This window comes from Aspergillus caelatus, assembly GCF_009193585.1.
Source record: "Aspergillus caelatus strain CBS 763.97 unplaced genomic scaffold BDV27scaffold_88, whole genome shotgun sequence".
Lineage (NCBI taxonomy): Eukaryota > Fungi > Ascomycota > Eurotiomycetes > Eurotiales > Aspergillaceae > Aspergillus > Aspergillus caelatus.
Window position 1 is genome coordinate 13,481 of NW_022475351.1, and position 14,797 is coordinate 28,277.

General features: G+C 39.3%; 3 protein-coding genes across 3 annotated transcripts; all 3 read right to left on the reverse strand.

Annotated features, from left to right (window-relative positions):
• Positions 1-1,863: 1,863 nt before the first annotated feature.
• On the reverse strand, positions 1,864-3,284 carry BDV27DRAFT_128334 (uncharacterized protein; the record flags this gene model as incomplete). Its single annotated transcript, XM_032066949.1, has 4 exons — positions 1,864-2,272; positions 2,306-2,507; positions 2,555-2,890; positions 3,010-3,284. Coding segments are annotated over 4 exons (942 nt in total), but the record flags the coding sequence as incomplete, so codon positions are not given.
• Positions 3,285-5,138: 1,854 nt separating this feature from the next.
• On the reverse strand, positions 5,139-5,572 carry BDV27DRAFT_145240 (uncharacterized protein; the record flags this gene model as incomplete). The annotated part of the gene is made up of 3 exons (XM_032070384.1): positions 5,139-5,321; positions 5,378-5,408; positions 5,487-5,572. The coding sequence occupies 3 exons, from the start codon at positions 5,570-5,572 to the stop codon at positions 5,139-5,141; spliced, it is 300 nt and encodes a 99-aa protein (XP_031927563.1).
• Positions 5,573-11,347: 5,775 nt separating this feature from the next.
• BDV27DRAFT_172318 (Zn(II)2Cys6 transcription factor) lies at positions 11,348-14,748 on the reverse strand (the record flags this gene model as incomplete). Its single annotated transcript, XM_032075833.1, has 12 exons — positions 11,348-11,396; positions 11,516-11,716; positions 11,747-12,008; positions 12,064-12,266; positions 12,368-12,405; positions 12,495-12,580; positions 12,620-13,178; positions 13,221-13,787; positions 13,969-14,067; positions 14,161-14,218; positions 14,294-14,591; positions 14,652-14,748. The coding sequence occupies 12 exons, from the start codon at positions 14,746-14,748 to the stop codon at positions 11,348-11,350; spliced, it is 2,517 nt and encodes an 838-aa protein (XP_031927564.1).
• Positions 14,749-14,797: the final 49 nt, after the last annotated feature.

Consider the following 14,797-nt stretch of genomic DNA (forward strand, 5'->3'; position numbering starts at 1 on the left):
TAATGGAACAAAATGTTGATGGTGCGAGCTGCACTATATATGAAGCTTAGAAAAGGTAGGTAGCAGCCTTTCTAATATCTGGTGGAATTTCTGGTTGCGTACGCTATGTGACCTATACCTCTTGTCGAGGCGCTTAGGCCTTGTAGTCGATTACTGATTCCGCGGGATATCCTATGGTAATCTCGCAGGTAGGTATTTAAATGAAAGACAAGGATGCCAGCTTTAGTGTAATTAAAGGGCCGACTTGGAAATGAATTAAACATCTCTACCTCGTGTCATTTCGCTTTGGTTGAACGTTCCTTGGCGTGTGGGTTAACCCAAAGCCGGCTAGATATGAAGCAAGAGTAGGCTGTCTTATTGGCTTGGTTGCGTGGAAATTTAAATCCACTATCTAAAAAGTGATACGTAGAATCCAGTTCCCTTATTAGGCTGGGCTATGGCTAAGCTAGACCTGTTGGTTCAATAATATCTAGGAATTATTGTCTGTGCAGCAGGACTGCAAGGTAACCATCACGTGTATATGGATCAAAATCGGATTTTGAGAATGGCTGTAGATTAATATGTTAGATGGGAATGAAGTACAGCTATTTTGCTATCTTCCTTTGTTTCTCTCGTTGGCGTTGTAATCTCTCTGCTAGGATTTTATATCTCTCTATATATAACCCTTTGAAGCAAATACTACAATCTTTGGAAAAGGCGCTATTTTTTCGCTAGTATAACTGCCGAAGCCTGTTTTTGGAGCGGTAGATGGTAACCTGCTGGTGATTCGTTAGCATAATAAATAGATCTTTTACTGTGTCTTCATACTTGACTCTCCAAAGTAAATAAGATACAGAATCCAATATACTGTCTGCAGGTCTGTATCTTCTATATGTAAATCACGGCTTTCGCCCACCAGAAGGCTCTCCCGAAACTTTTCCGCTAGATATAGACTCTCTGCGGCGAGGACTGTGCTGTGAACAGGTATACTCTGATTTCCTATAACTATCTTCGTATCGGAGCCTTTTCTATCAATCTATGATCTTTTCTGTCTTTCTTGTAGTGCATGCCCAATCAGATCTAACAGTGGCATTTTCTTCCAGAAATACTGTGTGTTGTTAGAAAGATATAATATATATATATATGATTTTCTCAATATACAAGTATGATATACAGATATCACTATCTGATATATAGTGCTTTGTTAGTCCTGAGTCGAAAATGTATCAGTTCTGATATCAAAGCCCAATGGAGGACGCAGGAGCTCACTGTCCTGCTTCTTACTTATTCCGGCCCCGAACTTTGAGAGACAAGAGCGTACTACAATAAACATATTTTGTCTGATTTACAAATGTAATACCAATAGATATTGAGTTATATTAGGTTAGTAAATAGTTTATATATCTGTTGAGTACGAAATTAAGTACTTGTTTCGGAAGATATTGTACCGAATATGATATTGCGTTGAACTATATTGTTGGACATTGACTGTACCCACTTGTTGTTACAATATCTTATTTAGCATCGAAGGAGCGGAGGCAAGAGAAACCAGTTATACTCCTCTTAAATTAGACCGAGGGAATCAGTTTCCTTTGTGTTTAACCAAGTAATACGATTACCCTGGGAACTGGAATCATGGACAAGTTATTATTTACTGTTCGGCTTATTTTCTTTACACAAAATATCTTTCAGGCCGAATTTTACTAATATATTACAGATTACCTAGGCCTAAACGACAGGTCATAAGTCGGTATATAAAAAGGATAAAGGGTTATTATGGGTTCTACTGTATCCAGGGAAAAGGTAAGCCGCGATAAATATTCTCTGGTATACAACTCTCGGCGAGACAATAGATTAATACTCTCCGAAAACAATGTTTTTTAGTTATCTTTGATCATATATAAACTAGCTATATGCCATAAGCAGTCTTTTACAACCTATTAAATTGTTTTCAATAATCGCTTCGTCCTTTGGCTTGAATGAGAGTGGGCTTACAAGCAGGCTATCCGGTGCTTTGTATACTGGTTCGGGTGTAGACAGGCGAGATTCCTGGTGTCCTACCAGGCCATATAATTGTTTTCAGACCTAGGCAGCCCCATAGCAGTCACTATAGACTATAACTTATGAGCCAAGTATTGTCCGCAAATATATTATTTTTATCCGACTACTCTGGTTCTTGTGAGAAGCTTTTATATGCCCTCTGATTAAAACTCTTTAGAGCAGTTATAAACTCAGTACAGGCTGTCAATAGCTTGGTTTTTGTTGGCGAATCAAGGAACAGATGGCAAGTTGCCTAGATATGCTTGACCTCCTCCGGTATCACAACTTTATTATATAAATTAAGGATCTGCGCGAGCATCTTATAGTAATTATTCTTCAATAATTTATTAGAAATCTTTTGCCGTTTCTCAAGAAATCTGAGCCCTTCCAATGTCGAGGGTAAGTAAGCCGAGGTATAGAAGTGGCTACCGACAACTAAAGAATTATCTGGTGTGAAGACAGTGTGTGGACATGATAGGGGCATGATACTAAATAGATATCAGATAGAATAATTGTAAAAGATAGGGTAATTTACAATAGATCACCTGGTCTTAACTCTACTCGAATCCAGCCACTGTCGTATCCCTTGAATTGTTCCGACCCAAGTCGTGCCAGTAAGCGAACCGCATTGAGATTAATTGTATAAGGGAAATAGATAATCTTGCGGCCATGAATAACATACAACCACGTGAGTACTGTACCAATGTCAATATAGATTAGAGATATACAATCTTTTATACTCAGAAGAAGAAACTCCTTATGTAAGTTAATCCAGGTAGAGTCAGCTTTTCCTATAGTAGTCTGGCTGTCTCGTGCAATCCGCTGAATTAAGTCAGAGTCTATAATAGGGGTTGGGCAACATTGGCATATTCTGTTCTCAATGTCAAGACAATTCAATACCGTTCGCGAATCCTTTTTCAGTGCTTGATAATATCTTCGGTCAATTGTCTCTCGGTGTATTCGACTTCCTTGTTAATCGAGTAATTATACACGTTAACGAACTTCTGACGGTTCTTCTGTATAAACATCCAAAATATACTCCATAATACTTCTGGATGACTGATAGAACGAGAAGCAGTTGACTGAAAAAGAAGTGAACAGGAAAATCGCAGTTCGAGATACCTTGTTAAGTTTTTACTCTTGTCGATAGTGATAACGTCTTCCGCCACTAATAATGGATCGTGATAGAGAGCAGTGATCAAGTCGAGACTACCCTGTTGAAACTGGGCTCTAAGGTTTTCTGTGTTTTGAGATCGGGTATTAGCCTATCTTGCAGATCGATCGAGTTTCTGGATAAATAAATGTAAAGATTTGGTGCCTGGATTATTAGAGGTATTGAAATTAAGATTATAAGTCCTCTAACCAGGAACCAATATTTCTTTAAGTTTGTGTGTCTTCTGTTGCTTTCGCTTGTTTGAAGCTACCTAGGGTCCGGTATTAGTGCTGTCAACTGCTGGGGAGGTTGAGTATTTCGTGGAATATTCGTCAGAAGTTGTCAAAATTTGGGCTTGATGAATTGTGGTTGACAGGAATACAACAGCAGACCCGTGTTGCCCAGTGAATATAGACTATTCCCACTGGGCGCACACTATGCCAAGCGGGTACATACGGACTATCTCGGAAATGAAACTGCTATCCCTGTCACTCTTTGCTGCCACGTAGATAATCCTGCCTTATAGTCTGGGCTGCAAAGAGTTCTATGAGCTCAGACCCTTTCTTTTTCTTTCTCTTCTCTGATTGACTACCCTCTCTAATATTATGGATAGGTCTATTCTTGTCGTTTCGATTCCTCCTCTATTTCTCTCTTCTCGGTTCGATTTCTGCGTATATATCTTTAATATTTGTCCTCGAGCTACTTGACAGTCCAGATGACCGTCTGTAGTCAAACACAAAGTGATTGCAAAATCAAGTTATTCAATTGTGTCACAGTATAGCTACCGAATTTGCGCAACATTCAAAGGGCTGACCTTGCTGGTGTTCTCCCAGTTGGGGTATTTTTTTTTTAGTTGTTTCAAAAACCTCTAATCTCCAGTCTGTGTCTAGCTATGGCTACTTCTATGATAGTAAGTTAAGAAGTCTAAGATCTAATGCATATATATATCTTGAAGGAGTTTTAAACCGCATTCAACCTGGACCTGGAGGTCAACTTGAGTATAAAGTTACCCACTTAGTACTCAGACCGTCTTAACTATATGAAATTTGATATCGGTAGGCTGTATCTTTTCTTTTCGTTTTCCTCTCTTTTATTAAAATATATCGTTCCTAATTGTGCTCGATAAATAGATACAACAGTATCTTATAAAGAGGGTATTAGAATATTCGCTCGTATATCCGACCTATCGAGGCGATCTTTCCTTTATTGCAGAAGATGCCAAATAATCCTGAGCCACTGTATTCTATATTTTTATGTTGCCTTCCTGAAGCCCGTCAGTATTTATAAACTAAATTTACTCCTGTGAAGGGTTTAATATCCGGCGATTAATGGGAAAAGACCTTGGGAACTCGTCACAGTCAGTTAGTTAGCTCTTGAATATATCTGTGCCTTGCTCAGTTCTTCCCTTTATATTCACCTTCTAGAGGCAACCCTAGCCAAAACAGCTGGCCTTGTAAGCATTCATACAAGGAATAGATCTATTGGCTGGCAGAGATACGCAATAACTTAACTAACCGAAGCCTATTATTCTATAAAGTACTTCTTCATTTACTATACCTAACTTCTAATTTTATTCATCCTCAAAACAAGCCAAGTTCATTCAGTGTTCACAATAGCCTTTAGCAGATTTCCTTTCACTGCAAGGGTACAAACCTTCAATTCAATCAACATAGCAAGCTGCTACTCTAAGACGGATTACCTCGAACCAAAAAACGTTGCCTTTTATGATACCCAAAGACCTAACAAGCGAAAGTTGAAAAGCGAGGCAACAATGAGATACTGTAGAAGAAAGATATTTCCCAGTAAACTTTAGTAGAAGGGCGAAATATTACCTAACAAACCCCAACAGACACACCAGAAGGTTGTATATACGGTTACTACTTCTGGACTAATTCGCTGAAAGCACCACATATTGAGAAGATCCTCAAAAAACAGTTAGCCGACGAAATAATACTACTTCAAGAGCTTATAGGCAATGACACATAACCAACTCACTATCGTAATTAGCCTTTTTGATCATCAGCTTATACTGCCCAATCTTCAGATTATCCTGGAGCTCTCTAAGAAACTCCAGTATCTTAAGTAATAGATAGAGCTCAATAATCTGTAATTTCAGTTTACCATTCTCCATAGTCACTCGTGCTGTGATCTCTTCACCACTTGGGCTATCAGCATAATATATACAGAATGGATCAGATCACATACAATATATTCATTTGGCAAGAAGATCTGCCATCTAATATCAAAGGGTTAACTCAGATCTGCTTCACCACTATCACCATTATCAAGATTACGGATCACCAATTTGCCTTACACAAGGGATTCTTCGGATTGCCAAAATTCCCGTTCTATATCCCAATAGGCGCTTGAGTCCACTGCTCCGGGACTAGCCTGGGACATATTATTCTGTAGAGTACAATCTATAATGTACATTGCACTAGCTTTCAGTTGTGATAGTACCCAAGGGCTCTGGCACGGTTTAGACGTGAAAAGGTCCTAAGAATAGTACAGATAGCTTACCATAAATTAATACTTCGGTTTAACTTTCCTGATCACGTAAATTAATTATTATAACCAGTATCTTTTCTTTCGAATCAGGTATATTCTAGTCATAGTATGTGAAAGTATATTCTCCAACCAGTCCTTTGGAACTGGCTGGTGGGCCTAGTAAAAATTGCTACTGCCATAAGTAGCAAATACTGTTTCTGTACCGTAGGATACAAAGATGGAGTTAGAACCCCTGCGAATTGGGTGGATACCGAGGGCTTCCTTATTAAAATCTTCTTCGGTGAAGTTGATTGTTGTAATATAAGTTTTTATACACTGAATTCACATTGACTACTCTAACCCGCTCTCCAATTCATTAACCACCTGACTCAACGTACTTCGAAGAACGTCTAGTGAATTCAGGAACTTTGAGTGGGTCACAATTTCTTGAATCAACATAAGCAAGTACTGGTTGGCGATAGAGGACTTGATATGCAGGTTATAGAGCTTTGCTACCCATTCTTTTGCCTCTTCAGCCTGCAGTAGACGCATGTGTATCATTCTTACCAGTGTAATAAAAACCTTCTCGAAGTTCTCAAACGTCCGTTGGAAGTCAAGATCTAAGATATCGGCTTCTTCCCTAGGAACCATTTCAACAAGGAGTTTAATATCACAGAGAAATAGCCACATACCAACTAGAGCTGGAAACTCGCGTAGTATAGCCTCATCATGTCTAATCCTCCGAAATCTTAGCTTTGTATATCCATACAGCCTCTGAGATGGCTTTTGCGATAGTCTCTCTACCTGGAGACAGTATCTGAAGAAATTCATTATACTTGTCGTTTGAGGACTATGGTACTGAACGCTGTCCAGAAACTCCTTTGCTATGCAGTGTATTACAAAGATTATTTCGCTCTCTTTGCAGGCTACAGCACCTGTAGTGGCGGAATATATTGCCTTGGCACAGTGTATCTTATTGTCAATGGGTAACTGCGGCTTGCGTGCTGAGAGACTGAGCTAAAGACCAATTCCAAGAGCAAAGCTGACTAACTCAGTAGAGTTGAGGAGTATTGCAACTGCATTTCTTGCCTTACTGGTTAGCGGCTCAGAAGGCAATCCTTTGTTCGCTCCGGCTAGGTAAGGACCTATGTCTCCAATATAGCGAATTAAATCCGGATGTACGTGAACAGTGAGAAGATCCCTTGTTTTCTATTATCAGATAAGTTGCACATGGGGTTAAGTAGCAGCCAGAATTACTTACTCAAATGTACAAATAACATTGCTTATAAAATTAGGGGGGCTATATATTCTAACTCTGAAATCTTTGGTAGTGACCTCCATAACCTAGCGGCGGGCGGTAGTATGACAGATATATAAAGAAAATCAAAAGATAAATAGCTAAATGGTTTATCTTACAGGAGGGCTCATGAATTTATAGATAGACTAGTCAAGATATAGGAAAGCTAGTAGCTACTGACCTAGGATTGGGGGGATCACTCGTAAAGAAGCCCCTGACCAGGGTTTAAATTAGCTAGTATTCACCTAAAGACTAGATACATACACAATTATACGTTAGAGATTCCCCATGTACAATCTTACACCTCACCCAGATATTCCATGAGTCAAGCACCCTCTATATTTAAGCTACTTGAGAAATCCCTTTCAAGATTCAGCATAGCGTCAAGCTTGCGTCTTATTCTGGGTATTTCTTCGTAGTTTGACTTGTTAGGACACAAAACCGGCGTTTCTAATTGTATAGACAACTTGTGAGGGCATGAATTGTAATCATATATCATTCTCAGGCCGACATTGAGTTCAACCTATATACAATTGCTAGACTATATTGAAACAGGACATAATAAATATTACACACTGCCCTTTATAAACACCTTCCTATAACTCTTAATTCAACCCTCACATGTTAAAAGCATATATATCTGTCTGCATATAGTGCTGGCACCAGATTCGCTCTGTTCTATTGTATAGGCCTTCTGTGGGAGTAGAACAAAACATCCAAGTTTTATTGATTTCTTCCGCACTTGAGTATATAGGCTCAGCAGTCCATTGCCATACTTCTTACTTATATATCTTTCTTAAGGCCGAAGAATTTGCGAAAAGTCACAGGGTCTGTATTCCCGTTAAGGAGCCTCCCGCGAACAAGATATACTCCACACACTCTATAATAAGAAGTATATCCTCCCCTTATTTCAATACAATAGATTCCTCCCTGATACTCTGACTGAGCAAGATTAGGCTTTCCTCCCTCCCTACTCATCCCCATGTTTCGATTGACTATGTGCTGTTCGTTCTCGGCAGGCGGCTCATTCATTCCCGAAGAGACAGCAACGTTGGAATCCTGTGATGTGCTGTCTACCATCACCCAGCCATCCTTAATTGGCTCGAGAGCAATTTCCTTAGTAGGCAGAATAAAACCAATCAGAAATCAAAGTATATCAAATATCGGCACATCTTACTTACTGGTGGCTGATTCATGTTGAACAGAACCAGCGATAAGTGCTCGGTAAGATACTCTAGAGTATATTTATCAGCTGTTGATATATTAGTATATAAGAGAAAAGAGAGATAATATATAGATAAAAAAGTAGGTACTCGAAACCTAATTAGTTTATAGTCACTTAAGACTAACTCCTATTGCTTCTAATCTTCCCACCGCAGCGGAATCTCTGTTACTGGCAGCAAACAAGAAGAGAGTAGGAAAAAGTGCCTTAATCACAACAGCAAAACGCTAAAGATATGCCCCTATCTATACCCCGCTGACAATGTTTGCCTTTTTGGTAACTGTGACACCGCAGGCAATATAAACAGATTTATATAAATTTCAGAAAGAGACCACAGCTACTCTCTGGTATCGGTACTGCTGGGATATGCTCGGGTTTAGTGTTCGACAAGTAGTACAGAGTAATAGTATAATCAAGTCCTGCCCAGCGACCCCCGACTCAGTTGGCCTGTATTTCTTCTGGGTTGCTGCCGCTTCAAGTATAAAACTAGGTTGGGCATTCGACCTAGACTTCCAAACTCTGATTCTGCTGGGGCCCCTTACTATCAGCCGTAAACGGATAAGAGATTAGAATACACAGTACATAATACAGATATTACAAGATGTTCTATTACTTAGTTCAGGTAGAACCAAAACTCACGGACCTTCGTTATGCATAGGTCTAAAGTCAGACTTGTATAGGAAATATTCTGCGATATTGGCTGTGGATCTCAAGTGTTTTTCTAATGGTATATAATTAGAGACTATAACTCGGTAACACACATTGTGTACATCTGGGTATATACCCAGAAACAGATTTCCAGAACCTATATACTTGGCACAGATCCTATTATTCCGAATTCCCTATATTATTCTGCGGACGAATTATCCATTCATCTACTGACGCACAGAGTTATCTCGTATATAGATATATATCCAATTGTCTATTAAGGGCTTACTAACCGACCCACAAACCCCCACTCTATAGATACTAACTCTTGAGATCGCTTAGTGACCGGAATCTTCTATCAACATATCCCGTTTTAGTTGCTAGGTCGAGGTATTTACCCACGAATTACCAAGACCGTGGGTCTACCGGGGCACACTGGCCATTGTCCACGTCCGCTATTGATCCAATAGGATATGTTGCATCCTCCGGCCAGGTTACCAACACCACTCTATAATTATGTGTTGATAATCCCCCTCTCTCTATTGACTAATATCGATACCTCTCCTGAACCACATTCCCGCAGAAATTGGCCTGTAGCTAGGTAAACAATAACAAGTATATACCGCAACAGTAAATTGGGAGACTCCAAGTCCTGCTAATATCTATGTTACCACAGTCTTAAGGTCGCTGGAATTGTTTAGGTATATCTTAAGATAGACTATTTACCTGTCTCGGAAGTAACAGAGATTATAAGGGCTATAAAGTTCATATTTTCACTTTCTGATAACTAAATATAGGCTCACCGGGCACAGATACAGTAGATTATTAGTTGGATTGGTCAAGTAATTGCGCGCCCCCTTCAATTAGTGACAGCAGAGAACTTCCTAGATTCTATTATAAGAAATCTGGATTCCGTTATATATTTTCACACTGTTGACTAAACAGAAAGAATCATACTCTCTATATCTAGCGAAGGAGATCCACTGACACAGATCCTTTCACTAAGAAGTGCAGACCGGGGTGACTTTCTTACTCTACTTCTAAAATTACTGTACTGCAGGTGGATTGCATTTCAAAGGAGAGATTGGGAAAAAGAGAATATTAATCCCCGCCCCAGATCCTGTCTGAGGGCTAGAAAGATTAGCTGTCCTATTCCCGAAAAGTAACTCAAAGAAAAAAGAACAGCTCGACTGTTCCTAAAGGCAAAAGGTATTCCGCAAGTAAATCAGATCGAAGACACACTTAAGAGAGATAAGAAGCTCCTCAATACAGAGAATACTATCGGGTTACCCGAAATAAATCTTTTTTATATCCTGTCACTGTTGCAGTTAGATCACCTCTACCACGAGGAACAAAAAAGACTGAAAATATTACTGCCCAATTACCCAGATATCATTAGAGAAGCACGGACTTTTACTTCAAAAAATTTGCTTTGAGTATATCAAATTCTTTTCAACACCTATATTGGCAAGGGACATGAAAAGAGGAAATAGATATTTAATATTTTTGTACCAATCTAATTTAATAGAGTCATATTTCAAGTCTACTATACCTGAAAAATATAATTACAGTAAAGACTCTCCGATTAATATTTCTAGTTAAATTACAACAGTACTATATCTAAGTCTGTTGTAAAATAATATCTCTATCGAGATTATGATCTATAATATAGTCAGAACTGCAGTAACTACTTCACCTATTAGACTCCGTAACACTACATATCAATGATTATACAATCGCTTCAATTTATATAAATATAGAAAAACAATCTCGGTTCAATAGACATTAATTGTATTTAACTAGAGACTTTGTTATAGCCACTAATTAAGTCTCTTTCTATTATTTTTATTTCCTTTTCTAATAGTATATCGGGTTCCATAAGACACAAATATACCTGTTACAAATACTATATTCAACACCCTGGACTCAATTTAATATATTTCCAAAAGTTACTAGAGCCCTACTGGTATTTACTGGTTTCACGATCCTTGGGCTAAAATAACTAGCAGTCCGCCTCTACCACGGACTTGGCTTCTTATATCTTAGGTAGTGACATAACTAAGAGTACAGAACAGTAATTTAATCTTAGGATCTTTAGGTAACCACCCCTTTCTTCACAAGCACAGACAAAGACTACAAACATAAGTAGTATCTAAATTCGAGACCGAAAACAAACAACAGAGCTATTGTACAGATAGATATATATATCATAAGTTAGACACGAGTTTAAATATTGAAGCACGTTCGGGGTAATCCACTAGTAAAGCAGGGAAATAAAAGTACAGGCGGCTTTAAACAAGCGCTACAGTTACTTGATAGCGTTATTGAGCTTGTATATAATTCTTTACTTAAGGTGCACATCACAGATACCAGCAGATAGGCCAGGCATCCAAGCTTAATTAGTTAAATCCCTCCACTCCGAAGAATTCCCAAATATTTTCACATATATTTCAGTAAGAATTCGGGCATCAGCTCAGAGACTAGAAGAAATATAACAGCTCTATAACAAGAAGTTAATCATTCACTTAAAAAATCTCTTGAGCTCGTTTCGATCCACTAATTCTAAGAGGCTAGATATATATATAGCAGACAATACCAACATATTACCAAATTACCTATAGACACAATAAATAATGTCAGCTGACACACTCTAACCCACACATAGTATATGCAGATAGTGTTCACGTACGCATAGACAATGCCGAAAATATTGGTCACTACTGGACAGCCTTTTATACCATCAAAGGCCACTGTACTTAGTATAGCTGAATCAATACAAACTTTACAAGCTCTTCGTAGCTTTGTGGGCAAGTCGCGGTGTACAGCCCCTGTAAACCCAGATACAGGACCTATATTACTTGACAGAGATATCATATTCGTGGCATCTTGACTATGATTTAATAATAGTAATATCTACTACAATTTAGAAGCAGCCATAGCAGTAGCTTCGATAGACGGACTATCCGATAATACATAGTGGTGAAGGGCATAATACAGTAAGAGACAATAGATAATATAACATATACCATAGTACTTAACTCGCATCCGCGCGACGTTAATATCTTCTAATAGTGGATCTATGTCTTTCCATTTCATCGCATCAGGTAGATTGTTTCGCCAAAGTTCAAGATTCATACTTAAAATTCTTTGAACCTGCCATAACCAATGGGTATGTCCTTGTCCTGTGAACAGTCAACTCAGGATCTTTAATACCATTATCAGATACCGAAAACTCACTATTAGCTTTGTACAAATCAGTATAAACACAGTTAAGGATCTTTCTTAGAGAAATCTGGGCGGAATAGTAAAACATTGTCATAGGGCTTGAGGCGGAAATTCTATTTGGAAGATCAGGAGTAAACCATCCTTTTGGGAAGGAGATGCGAGCTTCCCAGAGTAATATACCGCTAGCGGGAAGATCAAGTTCTGCTAGTATATTACTGGATACAAGTCAGCATTTTCCCCAACATTGTAGTAAAATACAGCAAGCAAATTACAGAAAGTGTACACATACCTCTCCAGCTAAAAACAGGTCCAGTACACAAAATTGTATAAGTCCTTGTCGGAGCCATCAGATATCTACTTATAACGTTTTCTAGAGATCTAATTAGTACTATATACTATAATTACTTGAATAGAAATAACAATCCCTACAATCGAATCAAAACTTCGCAAGCCCTGCCGACTTGATGTATCCATCCATGGCTCTGGGAGGGGTACGCTAGCTGGCCTGCGTAAAGCCCTGCTAATAAGGCTACTTAAATATAAGGCAGTCTATTTACTCCTTGGAGACTTCCGAGGATCTGGGTAGTGTATATATAAAATACTAAGCCGGGAATATAATCCGAGTTTTTATCTTGGGATATTAGGTTCCCCTCGACACCGCTCTGTCGATTGCCCACTAATAAAGGAGATACAAAGGTGTAACTTTCTGTGATATAGCCGCTACCTTGCGACTGAGAAAGAGAATCTGAACCTGCGAGCAATAGTATACCGTGCATAGAAGGACCAGATATTATCTCTTTTCGGAAGTCCACCGGCTGGTCTATGACTGGGCCGGGCACAGGATTGGCTTCGCAGATACTGCCAAGCGCGAGAACCAGAAGAATAATGACATTATAGATAGACTTTTCTATCTGCCGGCTACTACCCTGTTCAGCAGTAGATTGCACATTATATTCCACACCCTGTAAGGTTTTGCATGGACACTTTCGTTTTGTACCTCGGGGCATCTCATTCACATAATTATTCAGTACTCCTCGGGACAGCATAGGACCTTTCAATAGGCAGTACAACCTGATAAAATAATTAACTTTGTTCTCCAAATCGTTCTGATCAAGAAACAGATAAAGCTGGTGCATATATTTCATATAGCCCTTATAATAACGACGAACCATATCAGAGTCCACAGTTAGCATACCGTTCTCGTCAAGCCCTTTGTTTTCAAGTTTAATCTGGGGTTGGTTTATATACACCCCCCAAGGTCCATTAGAGGGTGGTATCGGATAGTATAGCTGGTTTTTATTGAAGCTGATACTCAAGGTTGTTGGCGGAGGCGACAAGCTATTGTCTTCACTGGTCTCATCTCCCTCTCCACAACTATAGATACAAATTAAGCCTCTTTCTTCTTCAAGCTTCATCACATAATCCTCATCATACTCTCTTGGACAAAGGAGGTTCCGAATAGAAGGCCACAACAGCAATTTATAAGCCGCCGTTGTATACTCTACAGGGATTGAGAGCTCACCATCCTCCCCAGAGGGAACAACTTGCTCTGTGACCATTTCAGTTGATTCTGGTGTCTGCTTCTGTATTGTAGCGATATTCTTATCCTTGGCTTTGGACTCCTGAATATCGATTATATACTTATTTGCTAATTGCGGGACTGCCGGCTTCCGTGGCTTCTTAGGTGCGGACTTGGCGTCAATCTTTGCCAGAATAGAATTGAAATTGTTCCCATACTCTGTATTAAGTTAGTCCAAACGATCAAATCTGTCCAATATAGCATCTTGGAAGGACTGTAATCGATCTAATAAGAGTCGGGTTGCCTTTTCTTGTCTGTATATATGTTAGCGTCCTGCAATTATTGATATAGAGTAGTAGAATAGAAGAGCTAGAAAATATATACTTATACAGAGGAACTTCTTTGTAGACACAGCTTAAGTTATTCTCCTTGCAATAACTACATAACAGCCGACCTTCATCGCACCTTGCTTTCCTTGTTCGGCATTGATCGCAAGCCTTTAATTAAACATATATCAGCAACGTCTTCTCCTTTTATATACATATATGCAGTGAGACACTTTTTAGCAAAGACTATAAGAGTTAACTTACCTGCTGTGCTCGTGTAGCCTTGCGCTGGCAAATAGCATAGGCCTGGCTTTGGTAATAGCTAGAATCATGTGAGGCAGGTGTATAAGACATAGATAGAACAGGGATAGAATATAGAGCTGGGAGAATTGATCACCGTGGTAATGGAGGCTGAGCGTCTCTATTGCTATATGACTCCTGCGGAGGAAAAGATATTCGAGAACAATACTCGGGCATCGCGGAATGCGGTGCCGGCACATATGCCCTGTTCACAGGACCCTGTAACAATGGATTCACTTCCATCGGTGTATATTTTGGGTCTGTTAGGCTTTTTTGTCTACTATACAGGCCATCGAGAGGATGCTGCAGCAGTTCGTAGTTCTGAATAACAGAGCATCCCTGTGAAGTCAATAGCGGAGAAGCAGTAGATATTCGATATTGTTCGGCAGGGTAATCTTCGTAGGGTGGGTAATAACGCTATGACTGTTTGTACATTACCGGTACACTTAGTCTACCATACAATCCGTCGAGATGTATGCGATACATTAGGAGTACAAGCTCAGAAAAAGCAGAAAGCATTCTCAGTTTATTATCTATTGAGGTAATACCCATAATCGCGGGCCTACAACGACGGCTAGAATTATCAGATCTTTGCGGATCC